Source organism: Coregonus clupeaformis, chromosome 19, assembly GCF_020615455.1.
Source record: "Coregonus clupeaformis isolate EN_2021a chromosome 19, ASM2061545v1, whole genome shotgun sequence".
NCBI lineage: Eukaryota > Metazoa > Chordata > Actinopteri > Salmoniformes > Salmonidae > Coregonus > Coregonus clupeaformis.
Genome location: NC_059210.1, coordinates 54,094,182 through 54,115,953, shown reverse-complemented (window position 1 = coordinate 54,115,953; position 21,772 = coordinate 54,094,182). Strand labels below are relative to the sequence as shown.

The following is a 21,772-nucleotide window of genomic DNA, read 5'->3' as shown; positions in this document are numbered from 1 at the left end:
ATAACCATAAGTGACCATTGCCATGGCAACCCCGCAGGATGCGGTGGAGAAAAGGAAGCCGTGTGTGTGTGTCTCCAACTTCTAAGGGCCTCTCGGGGCCCTGGCATTCAAATGGGGGCAATAGAATGTAAATAAACTGGAATGACTGGGCAGCAGCAGCACGGAGAGGGCCAGACACAAAGGTTACGTCTCAAATGGCACCCTATTCCCTACATAGTGCACTGCTTTTGACCAGAGCCCATAAAGCTCTGGTCAAAAGTAGTGCACTATATCGGGAATAGGATGCCATTTAAGCCTCAGGCACACTGTGTGGTAGTAGGCCACAGGAAATGAAAGCCATAGACACTGAGGCAAACTAGGCATAGCTCCCATATTCAACACAGTAATGACTTGTTTTTCTTCTCCAAATAGGCCCCTGTAATGAAGAGGGGGAGAGAAACAGAAATAAGCACACACAGGCACTCTGGAGGCCGACTAATTTAGTCTCACTAGTGATAAGAGATTGAGCTTCAAGCCAAGCTTGCTGTTCATTTCAGACTGTGCAGAAATTAATCTCATTTTACAGAAGAGTAGAGGTGAATATTAGGCTATGAAGTTATAAGGTTCCTCTGTGTTTTCAGGGGGATTCCATTGATGCTTTGAACACAGCGGGACTTTTCGTCTTCAATTCATTTTGAAATTCAGTGAAATGCAGTAAATGTGATACTTACTTACACATGTACCTACGGCTTGTTCTGTTTTTGAAGTGCTTTGCATGAAATACTCTGATGTTGAAGGCTGGTCTTGGGGAGTACCGCCACAACAGGTCATCATGACTTCATCCGTGTTTTAGTGGATGCTGGTAGGTGTGTGGGTGTCATAGATGCCAGTCAAGAGGGACACTGTTTAGCTGACTTGTGTTACCTACATGGTGGGATCTCAAGACCTGCAGAGTCAAGAGTTTGGCTATCGCTCTTTAGACAGATATGCCAAATGGAGATCATTTTTTATTAAGCATATCTGCCAAATCTCTCTTTCCTTTGGGCTGCATTAGTTTGACGTCTTTAACACCAGGATTTGACACATACCGTATAGCGCCAAGAACATCTTTTTTTCATCTACATTTTAATCCATGTTTTTGTGCAAATGTGTGCTTTGGCAGAAGGCTGCCTGTAGCTAGTCATAAGCTGGATAGGTCTTCTGATGCTGAGGTGTGAAGTAGACCTGTCAGTAACTGTAGATCAGGGGTAGGCAACTCAATTCAGCCGCGGGCCAATATTTGTCAGAGCGAATGATTGGGGGGCCGGAACATAATTGTATTAATTTGTACACTGCCAATTGACCACAACTAAGCCCAAAAAGAGGTTGTATGTGATAGTAACAATAATTTCATACCTTGATTACATTGAGACATTATCACGTCTCTTTTCTTTATTTGTGAGAATACTTGGGAACAGATTTCGTGAATGTAACTAATTTTTAGCTCAATTCCTGGTGATTTTATAGTATTTTTTGCCCCCCTCCCACACCAATAAAAAAAACATATACACTACCGTTCAAAAGTTTGGGGTCACTTAGAAATGTCCTTGTTTTCGAAAGAAAAGCAATTTTTTGGTCCATTAAAATAATATCAAATTGATCAGAAATACAGTGTAGACATTGTTAATGTTATAAATGGCTATTGTAGCTGGAAACGGCTGATTTTTAATGGAATATCTACATAGGCGTACAGAGGCCCATTATCAGCAACCATTAGTCCTGTGTTCCAATGGCACGTTGTGTTTGCTAATCCAAGTTTATCATTTTAAAAGGCTAATTGATCATTAGAAAACCCTTTTGCAATTATGTTAGCACAGCTGAAAACTGTTGTGCTGATTAAAGAAGCAATAAAACTGGCCTTCTTTAATCTTCAATAAATGGCATCAGCAATTGTGGGTTCGATTACAGGCTCAAAATAGCCAGAAACAAATAACTTTCTTCTGAAACTCGTCAGTCTATTCTTGTTCTGAGAAATGAAGGCTATTCCATGCGAGAAATTGCCAAGAAACTGAAGATCTCGTACAACGCTGTGTACTCAATTGGTAGAACATGGCGCTTGTAACGCCAGGGTAGTGGGTTCGATCCCCGGGATGACCCATACGTAAAAATGTATGCACACATGACTGTAAGTCTCTTTGGATAAAAGCGTCTGCTAAATGGCATATTATTATTATATTATAACCAGAATAGAAAGAGGAGTGGGAGGTCCCGGTGCACAACTGAGCAAGAGGACAAATACATTAGGGTGTCTAGTTTGAGAAACAGACGCCTCACAGGTCCTCAACTGGCAGCTTCATTAAATAGTACCCGTAAAACACCAGTCTCAACGTCAACAGTGAAGAGGCGACTCCGGGATGCTTACCTGACACACTTGTCTAAATTGATGGGTCATGTGAAGGAAATGCTATAGCCACATCTAGCTAAGTGGATGGGTCACTATTGTCTAGACATGTACACATGTTCATGAAAAACAATAGATGGCCGTAATCATCCCCAGACACACTTGGCTAACTTGATGGGTCTTGTAATTGTCTGGCGAAGTGGAGTCTTTTGTTCAGACATGTAGCTAGCTAGCTAAACAATGAACCGGTATAATCCCAACTCATACTACTACCAATACAAATATTGTCATAGCTGTAGTAGCTAAAGAGCTAACCAACTAGGTTCAATGTTAGCTAGCTAACATTAGGCTATAACTTGCAATGCAAATGGATTTCTGATTTGAATAATATTACTACACAGATCATACACTTAACGTAAGCTACCGAGCCAGCAATCTAACGTTCGCTAGCTAACAGTACGCTTTAACTTGCAATGTAAACGACTTTCTGACAAAATTAGAAACGTATAATATCTGAAAATGTAGCTAGACTCTTACCCGTATACATGCCTGAACGCTTCATGGCAGACTGGAACCATTTAACTCTGTTTTGTTTGTAGCTACATCTTGTTTGGCCAGTGTTGTGTCAAGTCACTGACCATGGCATATGCAGAAAGTAGACCATCACTTTTTCCAACTGATATGTCGATAGCTCCTGCTAAATTCAGGGCATCAATGTTGTTGAGAAAAGTAGCAAAACTTTTGTAGTTCTCGATGGCTAACGTTATATCTTTCAAAAACAGTGTGACAGAAAGGACTATCAACCCATACTGAGCAGCTCACGTTATAGACAGAAGCATGCTACATGGCAGACCAATCCAAACTCCTCTCCCGGCATGTCCAGCCCATCCATTATCTCAGCCAATCATTTCTAGCGGAAGGTTCCGGTCTTTTTCCATGGCTAAACCAACTAGGCTCGTAATTTAACCATTTTATTCGTATTTACGGATGGAATAGAAGTTTGTTATTAAAGCACATGAAAGTTCACATGTTCCAGTAGGCATTTCTGCCAAAAAAACGCAGTTTGATAAAAATAAATGTGTACGTTCAAATGCCTCTCCTGACGTGCGACAGTTTCATGAAACGAGTCACAAATGTCATCACCAAAGTATGTTTTCACCCATTCTGGTCCAGAGTGGCTGGGCACCCTACAATGTATCAAATCTAATTGTATTTGTCACATGCTTCGTAAACAACAGGTGTAGGCTAACAGTGAAACACTTACTTACGGGCCCTTCCCAACAATGCAGAGAGAAATAAATATAGAAAAATAATAACACAAAATAAATACACGAGTAACGATAGAATGGCTAAATACACGGGGTACCTGTACCGAGTCAATGTGCAGGGGTACGAGGTAATTGAGGTAGATATGTACAGTGCCTTCAGAAAGTATTCATACCCCTTGACTTATTCCACATTTTGTTGTTACAGCCTGAATTCAAAATTGATTCAATAGTTTTTTTCCTCTTACTCATCTTCACACAATACTCTATAATGACAAAGTGAAAACATGTTTTTAGAACATTTTTGCAGATGTATTTAAAATTAAATACATAAATATCTAATTTACGTACATAAGTATTCACACCCCTGAGTCAATCAATACATGTTAGAATCACATTTGGCAGCGATAACAGCTGTGAGTCTTACTGGGTAAGTCTCTAAGAGCTTTGCACACCTGGATTGTACAATATTTGCACATTATTTTTTAAAAGAATTCTTCAAGCTCTGTCAAGTTGGTTGTTGATCATTGCTAGACGACCATTTTTAAGTCTTGCCATAGATTTTCAAGCCAATTTAAGTCAAAACTGTAACCAGGCCACTCAGGAACATTCAATATTATCTTAGTAAACAACTCAAGTGTATATTTGGCCTTGTGTTTTAAGTTAAGAAAGGTACATTTATCTCCCAGTGTCTGGTGGAAAGCAGACTGAACCAGATTTTCCTCTAGGATTTTGCATGTGCTTAGCTCTATTCCATTTATTTTTATCCTGTTAAACACTATGGTGTGAATACTTTCTGAAGGCACTATAGATATAGGTAGGGGTAAAGTGACTAGATGATAAACAGTAGCGGCATGTGATGAGTCAAAAGAGTTAGTGCAAAGAGGGTCAATGCAGATACTCTGGGTAACTATTTGGTTAACTATTTAGTAGTCCTATGGCTTGGGTTTAGAAGCTGTTAAGGGTCCTGTTTGATCCAGACTTGGTGGATTGGTACCGCTTGCTGTGCAGTAGCAGAGAGAACAGTCTAAGACTTGGGTGGCCGGAGTCGTATATATTTTTTAGGGCCTTCCTCTGCACTGCCTGGTATAGAGGTCCTGGATGGCAAGGAGCTTGGTCCCAGTGATGTACAGGGCTGTACGCATTACCATCTGTAGCGCCTTGTGGTTGGATGCCAAGCAGTTGCCATACCAAGTGGAGATGCAGCCAGTCAAGATGCTCTCAATGGTGCAGTTGTACAACTTTTTGAGTATCTGAGAGCCCATGCCAAATCTTTTCAGCCTCCTTAGGGGGAAGAGGCATTGTTGTGCCTTCTTCACGACTGTGTTGGTGTGTGTGGACCATGTTCATTCCTTAGTGATATGGACAATGAGGAACTTGAAACTCAACCCGCTCCATTACAGTCCTGTCGATGTGGATGGGGGCGTGCTTGGCCCTCCATTTCTTATAGTCCACAATCAGCTCCTTTGTCTTGCTGACGTTGAGGGAGAGATTGGTGCAAGGTCACTGACCTCCTCTCTATAGGCGGTCTCGTCATCAGTGATCAGGCCTACCACTGTTGTGTCATCAGCAAACTTAATGATGGTATTGGAGTCATGCGCGGCCTTGCAGTCGTGGGTGAACAGGGAGCACAGGAGGGGACTAAGCACGCACCCCTGAGGGGCCCCCATGTTGAGGGTCAGCGTGGCTGCCTACCCTCAGCACCTGGGGGTGGCCAGTCAGGAAGTCCAGGATCCAGTTCCAGAGGGAGGTGTTCAGTCACAGGGTCCTGAGCTTAGTGATGAGCTTGGAGGGCACTATGTTTTGAACGCTGAGCTGTAGTCAATTAACAGCATCACATAAGTGTTCCTTTTGTCCAGGTCGGAGAGGGCAGTGTGGAGTGCTATAGAGATTGCGGCATCTGTTGTGGCGTTATGTGAATTGGAGTGGGCCCAGGGTGTCTGGGATGATGGTGTTGATGTGCCATGACCAGCCTTTCAAAGCATTTCATGGTTACAGATGTGAGTGCTACGGGCAATAGTAATTTAGACCGGGTACCTTGGCGTTCTTGGGCACAGGGATTATGGTGGTCTGCTGGATTCGAACCAGAATCTATAGTGGCACAGCTAGCACTGCGATGCAGTGCCTTAGACCACTGTGCCACTGCATCGCAGTGCTAGCTGTGCCACTAGAGATCCTGGTTCGAATCCAGGCTCTGTCGTAGCCGGCCGCGACCGGGAGACCCATGGGGCAGCGCACAATTGGCCCAGCGTTGTCCAGGTTAGGGGAGGGAATGGCCGGCAGGGATGTAGCTCAGTTGGTAGAGCATGGCGTTTGCAACGCCAAGGTTGTGGGTTCGATTCCCACAGGGGGCCAGTATAAAAAAAATATATATATAATAATAATAATGTATGCACTCACTAACTGTAAGTCGCTCTGGATAAGAGCGTCTGCTAAATGACTAAAAATGTAAAAATGTAAAAAAATTGTGGAACTTCAAAAAGGCAGTAACCTCAGCAGTGGTGCTTGTAGAAGCCTATGGCTGTGCAATGGCATAGCCTTGTTTTATTAATTTAGCAGACAAGGTGCTCTTATTTCCTGAGCCCTTATCACAGTCAAGACACATCTATTTTATACAGAATATTTTTTATTTTTCCATATTTTCAGTGTGGAACCTGTCTATGTTTAGGGGGGTTATAGGCTAACCAATTATAAATGGCACTAGCAGTTCGCAAAGTAGCTTAAAGCAGGTTTCCCAAACTCGGTCCTGGGGCCCCCCCTGGGTGCACATTTAGTTTTTTGCCCTAGCACTACACAGCTGATTCAAATAATCAAAGCTTGATGATGAGTTGGTTATTTTAATAAGCTGTTTAGTGCCAGGGCAAAAACCAAAACGTGCACCCAGGGGGGGCCCCAGGACCGAGTTTGGGAAACCCTGTGCTTAAAGGGATACTTTGGGATATTGGCAATGAGGCCCCAGAGTCCGATGAACTCGTGGATACCATTTTTATGTCTCTGCGAGCAGTTTGAAGGAAGTTGCTAATTGGCACTAGCGCAATTGCTAACTAACATTAGCGCAATGACTGGAAGTCTATGGGTATCTGCTAGCATGCTAACAGATACACATAGACTTCCAGTCATTGTGCTAACGCTAGTGAGCATTGGCTCGCAAAACGACCTCTAACTTCCTTCCTACTGAACACAAAGACATAAAATGGTGTCCACAAGTTCATCGGACTCTGGGGAAGTAGATAAAGGGCCTCATTGCCAAAATCACGAAGTTAAGCGGAAAATAGACAGGGACAAAATTATTCAAAAACTGCAGCTCGTTGTTGGAACACATATTTTCCTACTTCAATCAACCAGTCCATTTTGAATTTGTTATAAATCCATTTTGCAAGGAATGTAGCTTGTTTATCCCATCAGTTAGATATGTTTTTATAAGCATTTATTTCTGTAGGCCTAACGGGAGCTTGTGTGCGCACTCAGCACGCGTGTGTGGAGGGAGCGGTCAGAATGCAATTGAATGAGCTAGAGGGGAAAGATAATTTAGGGAGAACGGTGTGATGCTTGGCTTTGTTTCTTTTTTGTTGTGCAAATGGAAATGTATAAATGGAACACTAGAGTCAAAGCAAATTAATGTTTTCTTCAAGACACAATTTCACTTGCCCATTCAGACAGCCACAAAGCACATTCCACCAAATAGTTTTACAGTATTTGAATTTCTCTGGTTAAAGATCAAGCTTTGACGTCCGTTCGAGTACTCATGCCCATCCCTAGGTACTTCCTGTTTGAGTTTTTGCTTGTAAGCAGGAATCAGACAGGGCTCTAACTACTCTAGCTCCACAATGAGATAGGGTGCAGGCCAGGCAGCAGGCTGTTAGTGGAGTCTGCCACTAGCACAGTCAGTGTAGTCAGCTCAGCTATCCCCATTGAGACCATGTCTGTGCCTCGATCTAGGTTGAGCAAAACTAAACATGACGGTGTTCGCCTTAGCAATCTCACTGGAATAAAGACCTCCTCCATTCCTGTCATTATTGAAAGAGATTGTGATATCTCACATCTCAAAATAGGGCTACTTAATGTTAGATCCCTCACTTCCAAGACAGTTATGGTCAATGAACTAATCACTGTTCATAATCTTGATGTGATTGGCCTGACTGAAACATGGCTTAAGCCTGAAGAAATTTTTTATATATATATTCCCCTTTATTACTTTTCAACCCCACCATCCTTTCCCTACTTGGAGTAAATTAGTGAACAACAACGCCCAGGCCTCTACTTCCGGTCTATACTTACTATCTACACCTTATGGACAGAGTTAATTTTACAATAATTCTATATATATATATATTTATTTCTTTATTTCTTTCTTTATTTATTTTTTTTGCTCCTGAACTTCTTCTACTCTCAACCTCTCCGATCATTTTCATGATGTCCATCCGGTTTGCTTCTAAATGCCATATCTTTCTAACTGTGCTCTTTCCCAAAAGCTCCCAACATACAACCTATATACTTATTATGGACACAGTATGCTTACATTATTAGCTATCTTTGTTATTATTTGTTGTTATTTGTTATTAGTCCCATCCTTCAACTCTATTCAATACCTCCCATCTATCTCTTAACACCATCCATATAGGATTTCTATTTGCCATATATATTTCAACCGTACTGTGATATTTTACAAAAGTTCTGAACCTTTCTATTCTCATTGCTTCTACAGATTGTGAATTAAAAATAAACATTTTTGCTAAAAGTATTATTATATTATTGATTGATTGACTATGACTTTTCAGATCACCCAGTAATGCTATCTGCAAGGTTAGTTCCAGGTAAATATTGCAATCCTTTAGCCATTCCTGGACCTGTGTCCAAAAACAAGCTACAAATGGACAGAACCAAAACAAATGATCTAATGATTCTATCTCTTCACAGCAAAATCTGCAGAGCTGGGAAGATTGTATCCCCCATATAAATAACATTCTATTGGTAGCAAGAATTTTATATAATAATTTAAATTGAAAGATTCTAATTTTTGAATCCGGTGTCGTTTTGCGTGTCAGTTCATAAACACTATGCCATGGGATCGGTACGTCAAAGATCTCTTCCCAACTATTTTGCAATCTATATGGGACGGCTGTCAATCATTTGGTCCTTAAGTGAAACTGATATACTTTTTTATTTATCACAGTTTTCCTTAACCAATTATGTTCTTTAATGCAAGGCCGACAGACAAGTTCCTTACTTTCTCCCCCTTCAACTTTCCTCTTCCACTTTTGCGGTAAGGCTGCAATTATTTGGTTGTAATTTTGGGTAGAGCAGACATTTCCATATGTTTTTGTTAGCTGCATGTGCGACATAACTCCACCAGTCCTACCGATGATATCATTTACGAAGATTATACCTTTTTTAAACATTCTGTCAAAAAATAAAGGTTTTTTGTCAATTAGTATATTTGAATTTAACCACAATATTTGTTGCATTATTTGTTCTGTCGTTTCTAGAGGATTAAATTGAAATTGCAACCAACTTTCTATGGCTTGTTTTAGAAATAGTGACATTTGGGAGATTATTTCCTTTTCAAATAACTGAAAGTGAGAGGTTGTAATCTGAATAAAGGGAAAAAGGCCTTTCTTGAACAGTGGGTGAGACAATCTTACTAATTTGCCTGAGAACCAGTTCGGATTTAAGTATAACTTTTGGATGACTGAAGATTTTAGTGATAGGTCTAATGCTTTAATATTTAATAATTTCTGTCCTCCGAATTCATATTCATTATATAAATATGCTCTTTTAATTTTGTCTGGCTTGCCGTTCCAAATCAAATTGAATATTTTTTTCTCATATAATTTAAAAAACTGTTTGCTAGGCGTAGGCAAGACCATAAGCAAATAGGTAAACTGGGATAATACTAAAGAGTTAATCAGGGTGATTTTTCCACAAATTGACAGGTATCTTCCTTTCCATGGTAGTAAGATCTTATCTATTTTTGCTAACTTTCTATTAAAATTTATTGAAGTGAGATCATTTATTTCCTTTGGGATATGTATTCCAAGTATATCCACATCACCATCAGACCATTTTATTGGTAAACTACATGGTAATGTAAAAATTGTATTTTTTAGTGATCCAATACGTAATATAGTACATTTGTCATAATTTGGTTTTAATCATTTACATTTACATTTTAGTCATTTAGCAGACGCTCTTATCCAGAGCGACTTACAGGAGCAATTAGGGTTAAGTGCCTTGCTCAAGGGCACATCGACAGATTTTTCACCTAGTCGGCTTGGGGATTAGAACCAGCGACCTTTCGGTTACTGGCACAACGCTCTTACCCACTAAGCCACCTGCCGCCCAATCCAGAGAGGTTAGAAAATGTATCTAGATCCTCTATGAGGCTGTGGAGGGATTCTAGTTGTGGATATAAAAGAAAACATGAATCATCTGCGTACAATGACACCTTTGTTTTTAAGCCCTGTATTTCTAATCCTCTGATATTATTATTGGATCTGATTTTAATAGCTAACATCTCGATGGCCACAATAAATAGATATGCCGATAGTGGACAACCTTGTTTCACTCCTCTTGACAGTTTAAAACTTTCTGAGAAATAGCCATTATTTACTATTTTACACCTAGGGTTACTATACATGATTTTGACCCATTTTATAAGAGATTCTCCAAAATTGAAATGCTCCAGGCATTTATATATAAATTCCAGTCGAACTTTATCAAATGCCTTTTCGAAGTCTGCTATGAATAGCAGGCCTGGTTTCCCATATTTTCCATAGTGTTCTATTGTTTCCAATACTTGCCTTATATTATCTCCAATGTATCTTCCATGTAAAAAACCTGTCTGATTAGAATGAATAATATCCGACAATACCTTTTTAATTCTATGCGCTATACATTTTGCTAGGATTTTTGCATCACAACACTGAAGTGTAAGGGGCCTCCAATTTTATAAATGGACTGGATCTTTATATTTTCCACTTGTATCCTGTTTCAGTAATAATGAGATCAGACCTTCTTCTTGAGTGTCAGATAATCTACCATTTACATAGGAGTGGTTAAAACATGCTAATAACGGTCCTCTTAGTATATCAAAAAAGGTTTGGTATACCTCGATTGGTATGCCATCCAACCCTGGAGTTTTCCCGGACTTAAAGTCTTTAATTGCATCCAGAAGTTCCTCCTCTGTAATTTCACCTTCACATGAGTCTTTCTGTGTGGCTGTTATTTTGACATTATCAATAGAAAAAAAATCTCTACAATTAGCTTCAGTTAGAGGAGATGGAGGCGACTGAAAAGAAAACATATGCTTAAAATACTTTGTTTCTTCCTTCAAAATATCATTAGGTGAATTATGGGTGACTCCGTCAATTGTAACCAGTTTCATTAAGTTCTTTTTGGTAGCATTCCTATGTTGAAGATTAAAAAAGAATTTTGTGCATTTTTCCCCATATTCCATCCAGTTTGCTTTATTTTTATAATATATTACACTTGATCTTTCTTGAATAAGTTTTTCCATTTCTTTTTGTTTTTCCTCTAATTTATTCTGAGCCTCTATGTTACAGTTTTTATTTCCATCTATCTGTTCTGTTAGACTTTCTATTTCCTTTCTTAGTATAAACTCTTTTGACCTAAATTGCTTTTGTTTTCGAGATGAGTACTGAATTGCATGGCCTCTAAAGGCACATTTAAAGGTGTCCCATACAATAAGCCTGAAGAATTTAATGTGTTAAATGAGGCCTCTCCTCCTGGTTACACTAGTGACCATATCCCTCGCGCATCCCGCAAAGGCGGAGGAGTTGCTAACATTTACAATAGCAAATGTCAATTTACCCCCCAAAAATGACTGCGGTTTCGTCTTTTGAGCTTCTAGTCATGAAATCTATGCAGCCTACTCTATCACTTTTTATAGCTACTGTTTACAGGCCTCCTGGGCCGTATACAGAGTTCCTCACGGAGTTCCCTGAATTCCTATTGGACCTTGTAGTCATGGCAGATAATATTCAAATTTTTGGTGACTTTAATATTCACATGGAAAAGTCCTCAGCCCCACTCCAAAAGGCTTTCGGAGCCATCATCGACTCAGTGCGTTTTGTCCAACATGTCTCCGGACCTACTCATTGCCACAGTCATACCCTGGATCTAGTTTTGTACCGTGGAATAAATATTGTGGATCTAAATGTTTTTCCTTATAACCCTGGACTATTGGACTACCATCTTATTACGTTTGCAATCGCAACAAATAATCTGCTCAGACCCCAACCAAGGACTATCAAAAGCCGTGCTATAAATTCTCGGACAACCCAAAGATTCCTAGAGGCCCTTCCAGACTCCCTCCACCTACTCAAGGACGTCGGAGTACAAAAATCAGTTAACGACCTAACTGAGGATCTACATTTAACCTTGCGTAATACCCTAGATGCAGTCACACCCCTAAAAACAAAAAAACATTTGTCACAAGAAACTAGCTCCCTGGTATACAGAAAATACCCGGGCACTGAAGCAAGCCTCCAGAAAATTGGAACGGAAATGGCGCTCCACCAAACTGGAAGTCTTCCTACTAGCTTGGAAAGAAAGTACAGAGCAATATCGAAGATCCCTCACTGCTGCTCGATCATCCTATTTTTCCAACCTAATTGAGGAGAATAAGAACAATCCAAAATGTATATTTGATACTGCCGCAAAGCTAACTAAAAAGCAGCATTCCCCAAGAGAGGATACCTTTCACTTCAGCAGTGATGAATTCATGAACTACTTCGACGAAAAGATCATGATCATTAGAAAGCAAATTACGGACTCCTCTTTGAATCTGCGTATTTCTCCAAAGCTCAGCTGTCCTGAGTCTGCACAAAACTGCCAGGACCTAGGATCAATGGAGAGACTCAAGGTTTTTTATTCTATATCTCTTGACATATCTCACATTCATGAAAATAGTCATGGCCTCTAAACCTTCAAGCTGCATACTGGACCCTATTCCAACTAAACTACTGAAAGAAGCTACTTCCTGTGCTTGGCCCTCCTATGTTGAACATAATAAATGGCTCCCAATCCACTGGATGTGTACCAAACTCACTAAAAGTGGCAGTAATAAAGCCTCTCTTGAGAAAGCCAAACCTTGACCCAGAAAATATAAAAAACTATCGGCCTATATCGAATCTCCCATTCCTCTCAAAATGTTTAGAAAAAGCTGTTGTGCAGCAACTCACTGCCTTCCTGAAGACAAAAACTGTATACGAAACGCTTCAGTCTGGTTTTAGACCCCATCATAGCACTGAGACCGCACTCGTGAAGGTGGTAAATTACCTTTTAATAGCGTCAGACCAAGGCTCTGCATCTGTCCTCGTGCTCCTAGACCTTAGTGCTGCTTTTGACACCATCGATCACATTATTATTTTGGAGAGATTGGAAACCTTAATTGGTCTACACGAACAAGTTCTTGCCTGGTTTAGATCTTATCTGTCGGAAAGATATCAGTTTGTCTCTGTGGATGGTTTGTCCTCTGACAAATCAATTGTACGTTTCGGTGTTCCTCGAGGTTCCGTTTTAGGACCACTATTGTTTTCACTATATATTTTACCTCTTGGTGATGTCATTCAGTAACACAATGTTAACTTTCATTGCTATGCGGACGACACACAGCTCTATATTTCAATGAACCATGGTGAAGACCCAAAATTGCCTACCCTGGAAGCATGTGTTTCAGACATAAGGAAGTTGATGTCGGCAAATGTTTTACTTTTAAACTTGGACAAAATAGAGATGCTAGTTCTAGGTCCCAAAAAACAAAGATCTTCTGTTGGATCTGACAATTCATCTTGATGGTTGTACAGTCGTCTAAAAAAAAACTGAAGGACCTCTGCGTTACTCTGGACCCTGATCTCTCTTTTGACGAATATATCAAGAATTTTTCAAGGACAGCTTTTTTCCATCTTCGTAACATTGCAGAAATCAGAAACTCTTTGTCCAAAAATGATGCAGAACAGCTAATCCATGCTTTGGTCACTTCTAGATTAGACTACTGCAATGCTCTACTCTGGCTACCCGGATAAAGCACTAAATAAACTTCAGTTAGTGCTAAACACGGCTGCTAGAATCTTGACTAGAACCAAAATAATTGATAATTACTCCAGTGCTAGCCTCTCTACACTGGCTTCCTGTTAAGGCTAGGGCTGATTTCAAGGTTTTACTGCTAACCTACAAGCATTACATGGGCTTGCGCCTACCTATCTCTTCGATTTGGTCCTGCCATACATACCTACACGTACTCTACGGTCACAAGACGCAGGCCTCCTTATTGTCCCCCCCCCCCACCGTCTCAGCCTCCAGTATCTATGCTGCAATAGGGCTAGGGTCAGTCTGTTATATCTGGTGTTATTCTCCTGTCTAATCCGGTGTCCGTGTGAATTTAAGTATGCTCCCTCTAATTCTCTCTCTCTCACTCCCTCCCATCCCGGAGGACCTGAGCCCTAGGACCATGCCTCAGGACTACCTGGCCTGATGACTCCTTGCTGTCCCCAGTCCACCTGGTCGTGCTGCTGCTCCAGTTTCCACTCTTCTGCCTGCGGCTATGGAACACTGCCCTGTTCACCGGACGTGCTACCTTGTCCCAGACCTGCTGTTTTCAACTCTCTCTCTGTACCGCACCTGCTATTTCAACCTCTAAATGCCCGGCTATGAAAGCCAAGTGACATTTACTCCTGATGTACTGACCTGTTGCAACCTCTACAACCACTGTGATTATTATTTGACCATGCTGGTCATCTATGAACCTTTGGACATCTTGGAGAAAAATCTGGCCTTAATGTCCATGTACTGTTATAATCTCCACCCGGCACAGCCAGAAGGGGACTGGCCACCCCTCAGAGCCTGGATCCTCTCTAGGTTTCTTCCTAGGTTTCTGCCTTTCTAGGGAGTTTTTCCTAGCCACCGTGCTTCTCCATCTGCATTGCTTGCTGTTTGGGGTTTTAGGCTGGGTTTCTGTATAGCATTTTGTGACATCGACTGATGTAAAAAGGGCTTTATAAATCAAATCTGATTGAAATTTGATTGATAGAGTTATGGTCAGATTTGCCAAAGGGAGGGCGAAGGAGAGCCTTGTAAGTGTTTCTGTGTGTTGAGTAAAGGTGATCTACAGTTTTGTCTCTAGTTGCACAGCTGACATGCTGTTAAAAATTAGTTTCAGTTTCCCTGCAATAAAATCACAGTCCACGAGAAGTGCTGTTTCTGGATGAGTATTTTCTTGTTGGCTTATGGCCCTATGCAGCTCGTTGAGTGTTGTCTTAGTGCCAGCATCGGTTTGTGGTGGTAAATAGACAGCTAGTATGGTCTGCAGCTTATCATGAGGTATTCTAACTCATGCGAGCAAAAACTTGAGACTTCCTTAACATTAGAGATCACGCACCAGCTGTTGTTAACAGAGACACACCCCTCCCATCTTACCCGAGGCTGCCTTCCGATCTTGACGATGCATGGAAAAGCCAGCGAGCTGTATATTATCCATGTCCTTGTTCAGCTACGACTCTGAGAAACATAGAATATTACAGTTCTTTAGGTCCCGTTGACAGGATAGTCTCGAACGGAGCTCGCCAGTTTGTTCTCTAGTGATTGTACGTTCGCCCACTAAACAGAGGGCAATGGCGGTCTAGATGCTCGCCGACGTAGTCTTATGATGACACCACCTCACTTGTACCACATGCAGATGCAGCCAAGCAGACATCAAACCAACTCAGGTGCTTAAGGGGGTCTTAGGAGGATATCTAAAGGTGGGGGAGCCTCACCACACACACCAGGCCCTCTGTGTCCTCTGGTGGCCCCCAGGAGAGGCGACAGACAGAGCGGGCTCCTCTCCACCCAGTTCCTCCATCCATTAGCCGCTCTAGCGCCCTGGGTTATTCCTGTCCGGCCTCACGCTGTGACTGGGAGGGGGAAATTTCAAACTCTGTGATCGCTGTCAGGTTGGTCAGGTAAGTCAACGCTATCCCTCTGTTATAGAACACTGCTCATCAGCAGCTTTCCTGTGTCTTATACCCCATATTCATTAGGTAGCAAATGGAAGAATACAGGGAGGGACAACATGAAATTGACCAATAAGAAACGCTTTTTCATTTTCTGTTGCAAAACGTTTTTCTACAGTGTACATTTCCTCACCTTGATGAAGATGTTGCTCTGCCATATCTCACTGAAAGGGAGTATGTTTTCTCTAGGTCTCTGTGTGCTGTTGGAATGAACAATGGGCTTAATTTGATGGCTAAAGAGCTGAGACATGCTAAACACTGATATCTGATGCACCTACCAACATTGTGCCCTGTCACGCCCCGTGGTGCAGAACCAGGGTGTTTGATGCACACGCACACACACACACACACGGACGGACAGACACACACAACACACAGACGGATAGACAAACACACCTATACGGACACACGCACACACTGGGGCCAATGTGTTCCCGATTAACTTGTTGAATCAGCTTTGTTAAACTGCCCCACAGGATTCGGATAAGTGATTGTCATTGAATCTGCATAATTAGGAAATCATGGCGTCGGAATACAAATGCTCCAACTAACTCAACTCCACAGACGCTCCCTCTCCCCTGGCCTGGCAGTAAACCAAGCATGAATAATCATTAGGTACACCGGCACTACAGGCGGAAAGAACACTGTCGCTGCATGATACATATTTCATCCACATTCTTGCGGAGAGTGGTTTGGAGCTAGGTCTGTTTGAGAGAGACTCAGAGAGCACAGTGTTGTGGTACTAGGCTACAGACACATTGAAGTTGTCACCCACTCTGGCTCTCTGTACGGAGGGTCTCTTTCTCACTCTCACTCACTCCTTCCCTCTCTTTCTCACTCACTCACTCTCTCTCTCTCTCTCTCTCTCTCTCTCTCTCTCTCTCTCTCTCTCTCTCTCTCTCTCTCTCTCTCTCTCTCTCTCTCTTTTTCTCTCGTTCTCTTGTGGTAAAAAGCACATCTTATACAACAGGTCTGGCAGCTAGCGGCGGTTAGGCTTTATCAGTGGAGCAGAGAGTGGTGTTAGCTCTTAGTGCTCATTAGGGACATGTCATTCCCCTGGGGAACTGTGTGGCGCCCAATGAGAAGTGACAGCAAGGCCAAACAATGGAGCCCCATCTTTACAGGCTCTGGAATTGTCCCCAGACACACACACTCTTCACGCATGGCAGTGACTGGCCCTCTAACCACCGAACCACACACACACGGGCACACATGTACACGCACGCACACACACACATCTGAGCACAACAGCAGTGTTTTAGGGACAGCGGGGTGTTTGTTCAGCTGCACTACACTGGCTCCACTGTAGTCATTGTTTAACAGTGTTAATGTCGACTCAGTCACTCTCATCATCCATACATTCATGCTGTAGTTTTATTTAATCTATGATGTAGTTCATCTTTGTGGTTTGTTTGGTGCAGTAACAAACACTAAACTCTTACATTCTCAGCCATGCTCTCCAAATAACCTCATAGCCATAACATAGTTTTGAATAACATGTTTTGCTGCTCTCTGCTGGCATCGGTATGAATTGCACTTTTCTCCTTTTCTTACTTGACTTTTTTTGTGTAAAATGTGCTTTCATTATTGACTTGATAGTATAGGAATTTTTGGTACCAAATGAAATGCGATGTTAAATGCATGATTTGTGTTATTTTCTCTGTTGTAGGATTCACCAGATTACACCAATGTCCAGGAGCTGAAATATCTTGACATGGTCATATCATTACCTGGTTTCAGGTAAGAGCCTCAAGTCTTTTTCCCATATAGTATGATAGTATTAATAGTATTGATATTACAAGAACGATTCACAAGATACACAAGACAACTCTCTTATGTACTGTAAATGGCCATGTCCCCCATGTTCCATAGTTCACCATTTCATTATGCGCATTGTGAAAACTGAGCAACCATTTTGTTTCAGGTTTGCCCGTGACGTTGACGAGGACTGCATGGTGAATGGACAGTTTCTACCCAAGGGAGCCACCCTGGAGATCCCTGCAGGCTATCTGCACTATGATCCAGAGTACTGGCCTGAGCCAGAGAAGTTCATCCCTGAGAGGTAGGCGGCAGTCAGTCAACTGTAGCTCAGTAATCATGTTCCATTTCTATGGGTCTACTATAGAGAAGTCTCAGCACAGCTACAGTACACTCAGTCACTGCCTCACATTATGTCCTACTGTGGATGTTCTGTACAACATGGACACGTGATAATACAACACAGAAGGCACATTCAAGTGTACTAGTACAGTATCAGAGTGTATTTACATTTACATTTACGTCATTTAGCAGACGCTCTTATCCAGAGCGACTTACAAATTGGTGCATTCACCCTATAGCCAGTGGGTTAACCACTTTACAATATATATATTATTTTTTTTATTCTTTTTTTTTAAAATATTTTTTTTTGGGGGGGGGGTAGAAGGATTACTTTATCCTATCCCAGGTATTCCTTAAAGAGGTGGGGTTTCAAATGTCTCCGGAAGGTGGTGAGTGACGCCGCTGTCCTGGCGTCGTGAGGGAGCTTGTTCCACCATTGGGGTGCCAGAGCAGCGAACAGTTTTGACTGGGCTGAGCGGGAACTATGCTTCCGCAGAGGAAGGGGAGCCAGCAGGCCAGAGGTGGATGAACGCAATGCCCTCGTTTGGGTGTAGGGACTGATCAGAGCCTGAAGGTACGGAGGTGCCGTTCCCCTCACTGCTCCATAGGCAAGGACCATGGTCTTGTAACGGATGCGAGCTTCAACTGGAAGCCAGTGGAGTGTGCGGAGGAGGGGGTGACGTGAGAGAACTTGGGAAGGTTGAACACCAGACGGGCTGCGGCATTCTGGATGAGTTGTAGGGGTTTAATGGCACAGGCAGGGAGCCCAGCCAACAGCGAGTTGCAGTAATCCAGACGGGAGATGACAAGTGCCTGGATTAGGACCTGTGCCGCTTCCTGTGTAAGGCAGGGTCGTACTCTCCGAATGTTGTAGAGCATGAACCTGCAGGATCGGGTCACCGCCTTGATGTTAGCGGAGAACGACAGGGTGTTGTCCAGGGTCACGCCAAGGCTCTTCGCACTCTGGGAGGAGGACACAACGGAGTTGTCAACCGTGATGGCGAGATCATGGAACGGGCAGTCCTTCCCGGGAGGAAGAGCAGCTCCGTCTTGCCAGGGTTCAGCTTGAGGTGGTGATCCGTCATCCATACTGATATGTCGGCCAGACATGCAGAGATGCGATTCGCCACCTGGTTATCAGAAGGGGGAAAGGAGAAGATTAGTTGTGTATCGTCAGCGTAGCAATGATAGGAGAGGCCATGTGAGGATATGACAGAGCCAAGTGACTTGGTGTATAGGGAGAAAAGGAGAGGGCCTAGAACTGAGCCCTGGGGGACACCAGTGGTGAGAGCACGTGGTGCGGAGACAGCTTCTCGCCACGCCACTTGGTAGGAGCGACCGGTCAGGTAGGACGCAATCCAGGAGTGAGCCGCGCCGGAGATGCCCAGTTCGGAGAGGGTGGAGAGGAGGATCTGATGGTTCACAGTATCAAAGGCAGCAGACAGGTCTAGAAGGACAAGAGCAGAGGAGAGAGAGTTAGCTTTAGCAGTGCGGAGAGCCTCCGTGACACAGAGAAGAGCAGTCTCAGTTGAATGACCAGTCCTGAAACCTGACTGGTTTGGATCAAGAAGGTCATTCTGAGAGAGATAGCAAGAGAGTTGGCTAAAGACGGCACGCTCAATAGTTTTGGAAAGAAAAGAAAGAAGGGATACTGGTCTGTAGTTGTTGACATCAGTGGGATCGAGTGTTGGTTTTTTGAGAAGGGGTGCAACTCTCGCTCTCTTGAAGACGGAAGGGACATAGCCAGCGGTCAAGGATGAGTTGATCAGCGAGGTGAGGTAGGGGAGAAGGTCACCGGAGATGGTCTGGAGAAGAGAGGAGGGGATGGGGTCAAGCGGGGCAGGTTGTTGGGCGGCCTGCAGTCACTAGTCGCAAGATTCTATCTGGAGAGAGAGGGGAGAAAGAAGTCAAAGCATAGGGTAGGGCAGTGTGAGCAGGACCAGCAGTGACATTAGACTTAACAAACGAGGATCGGATGTCGTCAACCTTCTTTTTCAAAGTGGTTGACGAAGTCATCCACAAGAGAGGGAGGAGGGGGTGGGGGGGGGGAGGATTCAGCAGTGAGGAGAATGTGGCAAAGAGCTTCCTAGGGTTAGAGGCAGATGCTTGGAATTTAGAGTGGTAGAAAGTGGCCTTAGCAGCAGAAACAGATGAAGAAAATGTAGAGAGGAGGGAGTGAAAAGATGCCAGGTCGGCAGGGAGTTTAGTTTTCTTCCATTTCCGCTCAGCTACCCGGAGCTCTGTTCTGTGAGCTCGCAATGAGTCATCAAGCCACGGAGCTGGAGGGGAGGACCGAGCCGGCCGGGAGGATAGGGGACACAGGGAGTCAAAGGATGCAGAAAGGGAGGAGAGGAGGGTTGAGGAGGCAGAATCAGGAGATTGGAGGGAGAAGGATTGAGCAGAGGGAAGAGATGATAGGATGGAAGAGGAGAGAGTAGTGGGAGAGAGAGAGCGAAGGTTGCGGCGGCACGTTACCATCTGTGTAGGGGCAGAGTGAGTAGTGTTGGAGGAGAGCGAGAGAGAAAAGGATACAAAGTAGTGGTCGGAGACATGGAGGGGAGTTGCAGTGAGATTAGTAGAAGAGCAACATCTAGTAAAGATGTGTATTGCCTGCCTTGTGAGTAGGGGGGGACGGTGAGAGGGTGAGGTCAAAAGAGGAGAGGAGTGGAAAGAAGGAGGCAGAGAGAAATGAGTCAAATGTAGACGTAGGGAGGTTGAAATCCCCCAAAACTGTGAAGGGTGAGCCATCCTCAGGAAAGGAACTTATCAAGGCGTCAAGCTCATTGATGAACTCTCATTCGGGTCCGCCGAATACAATACTTACCTACAATAATTACCTACAATAACCTACAATAACCTACAATAACTACCTAAATAAACTACCTATAATACCTAACTACAATACCTATCTACAATCTAAATACATGGTTTAAGCTTTACTCAACACCATATAAGAAGCCAAGCTTACCTCCTGCTAGAGAAAACACAACCTCTCCCGACATTCCATACTGACCACTGAGGCCTCTTACTCGCCCATACAGATTCACAGTGGAGGCCAAGGCCAGCAGACACCCGTTTGTGTACCTGCCGTTTGGGGCGGGGCCCCGCAGCTGTGTGGGCATGAGGCTGGCCCAGCTGGAGATCAAGATGGCCCTGGTGCACATCTTCAGGAAGTTCAACATTGTGGCCTGCACAGACACCAAGGTGGGTTAAACCTCTGAGTCCCTATTCTCTAAAGCGTCTTAGAGTAGGAGTGCTGATCTAGAATCAGAACACCCCTGTCCATATAAGCATATTCACTACGATCTAAAAAGCTAAACTGATCCTAGATCACCATTCATACTGATACGCTTTATGAATACGGGCCCATATTTCTTCTTTTGGCACTTATCCCAACCTACATTTGTAAAGGTCATGATAAGATTGAAAATACAGAGTCACATGTATATAACCCAGTCTATGCTGTACCCTAGCTATTTAACACGTTGCTCGTCTACATGTATGATGCAGGTTCCTCTGATGTTGAAGTCTCACACCACTCTCGGACCCAAGAATGGCATCTATGTGACAATCACTAATAGAGAGATAGAGGGAGAACCGCGACTCCCCTGCAGAGGAAGAATAGAAGCTCTGTTCTCTGTCTGCTCTCTAGACTGTAGTGTGATTTCTATGAAACTGATATATTATCCATCCAACGACTGCTAATTTTAAGGCTAAACATAAAGTAGCATTAACCTAGCCTGGTCCCAGATCTGTTTGTGCTGTCTTGCTAACTTCTATGGTTATTCTCACACGTTTGGCGCTTTCACTTTATGTAAGAGTTGGCAATACAGCACAAACAGATTTGAGACCAGGCTAGCATTAACCTCTTCTTTAACTTAAAAATCTAAATTCAAGTGCCTATCCTCTGTCGCTGTTCCTTCATCAACTATGGACTGGGCTGAGGATCCGGACTGAATGTGAACAGAGGAGCAGCAGCATTACTATGCTCCCATGCAGTGGTGGAAAAAGTACACAATTGTCATACTTGAGTAAAA

At 43.0% G+C, this 21,772-nt stretch overlaps 1 protein-coding gene across 1 annotated transcript in view; it reads left to right on the top strand.

Moving 5' to 3' along the window:
* The window catches only part of LOC121532280 (thromboxane-A synthase-like), a 134,345-nt gene extending 112,905 nt beyond the window's left edge, over positions 1 to 21,440 (top strand). Inside the window, 4 exon segments of the mRNA XM_041838127.2 lie at positions 17,305 to 17,375; positions 17,560 to 17,697; positions 20,777 to 20,939; positions 21,246 to 21,440. Coding sequence (XP_041694061.2) covers positions 17,305 to 17,375; positions 17,560 to 17,697; positions 20,777 to 20,939; positions 21,246 to 21,440 — 567 coding nt within the window.
* The last annotated feature ends 332 nt before the right edge of the window (positions 21,441 to 21,772 follow it).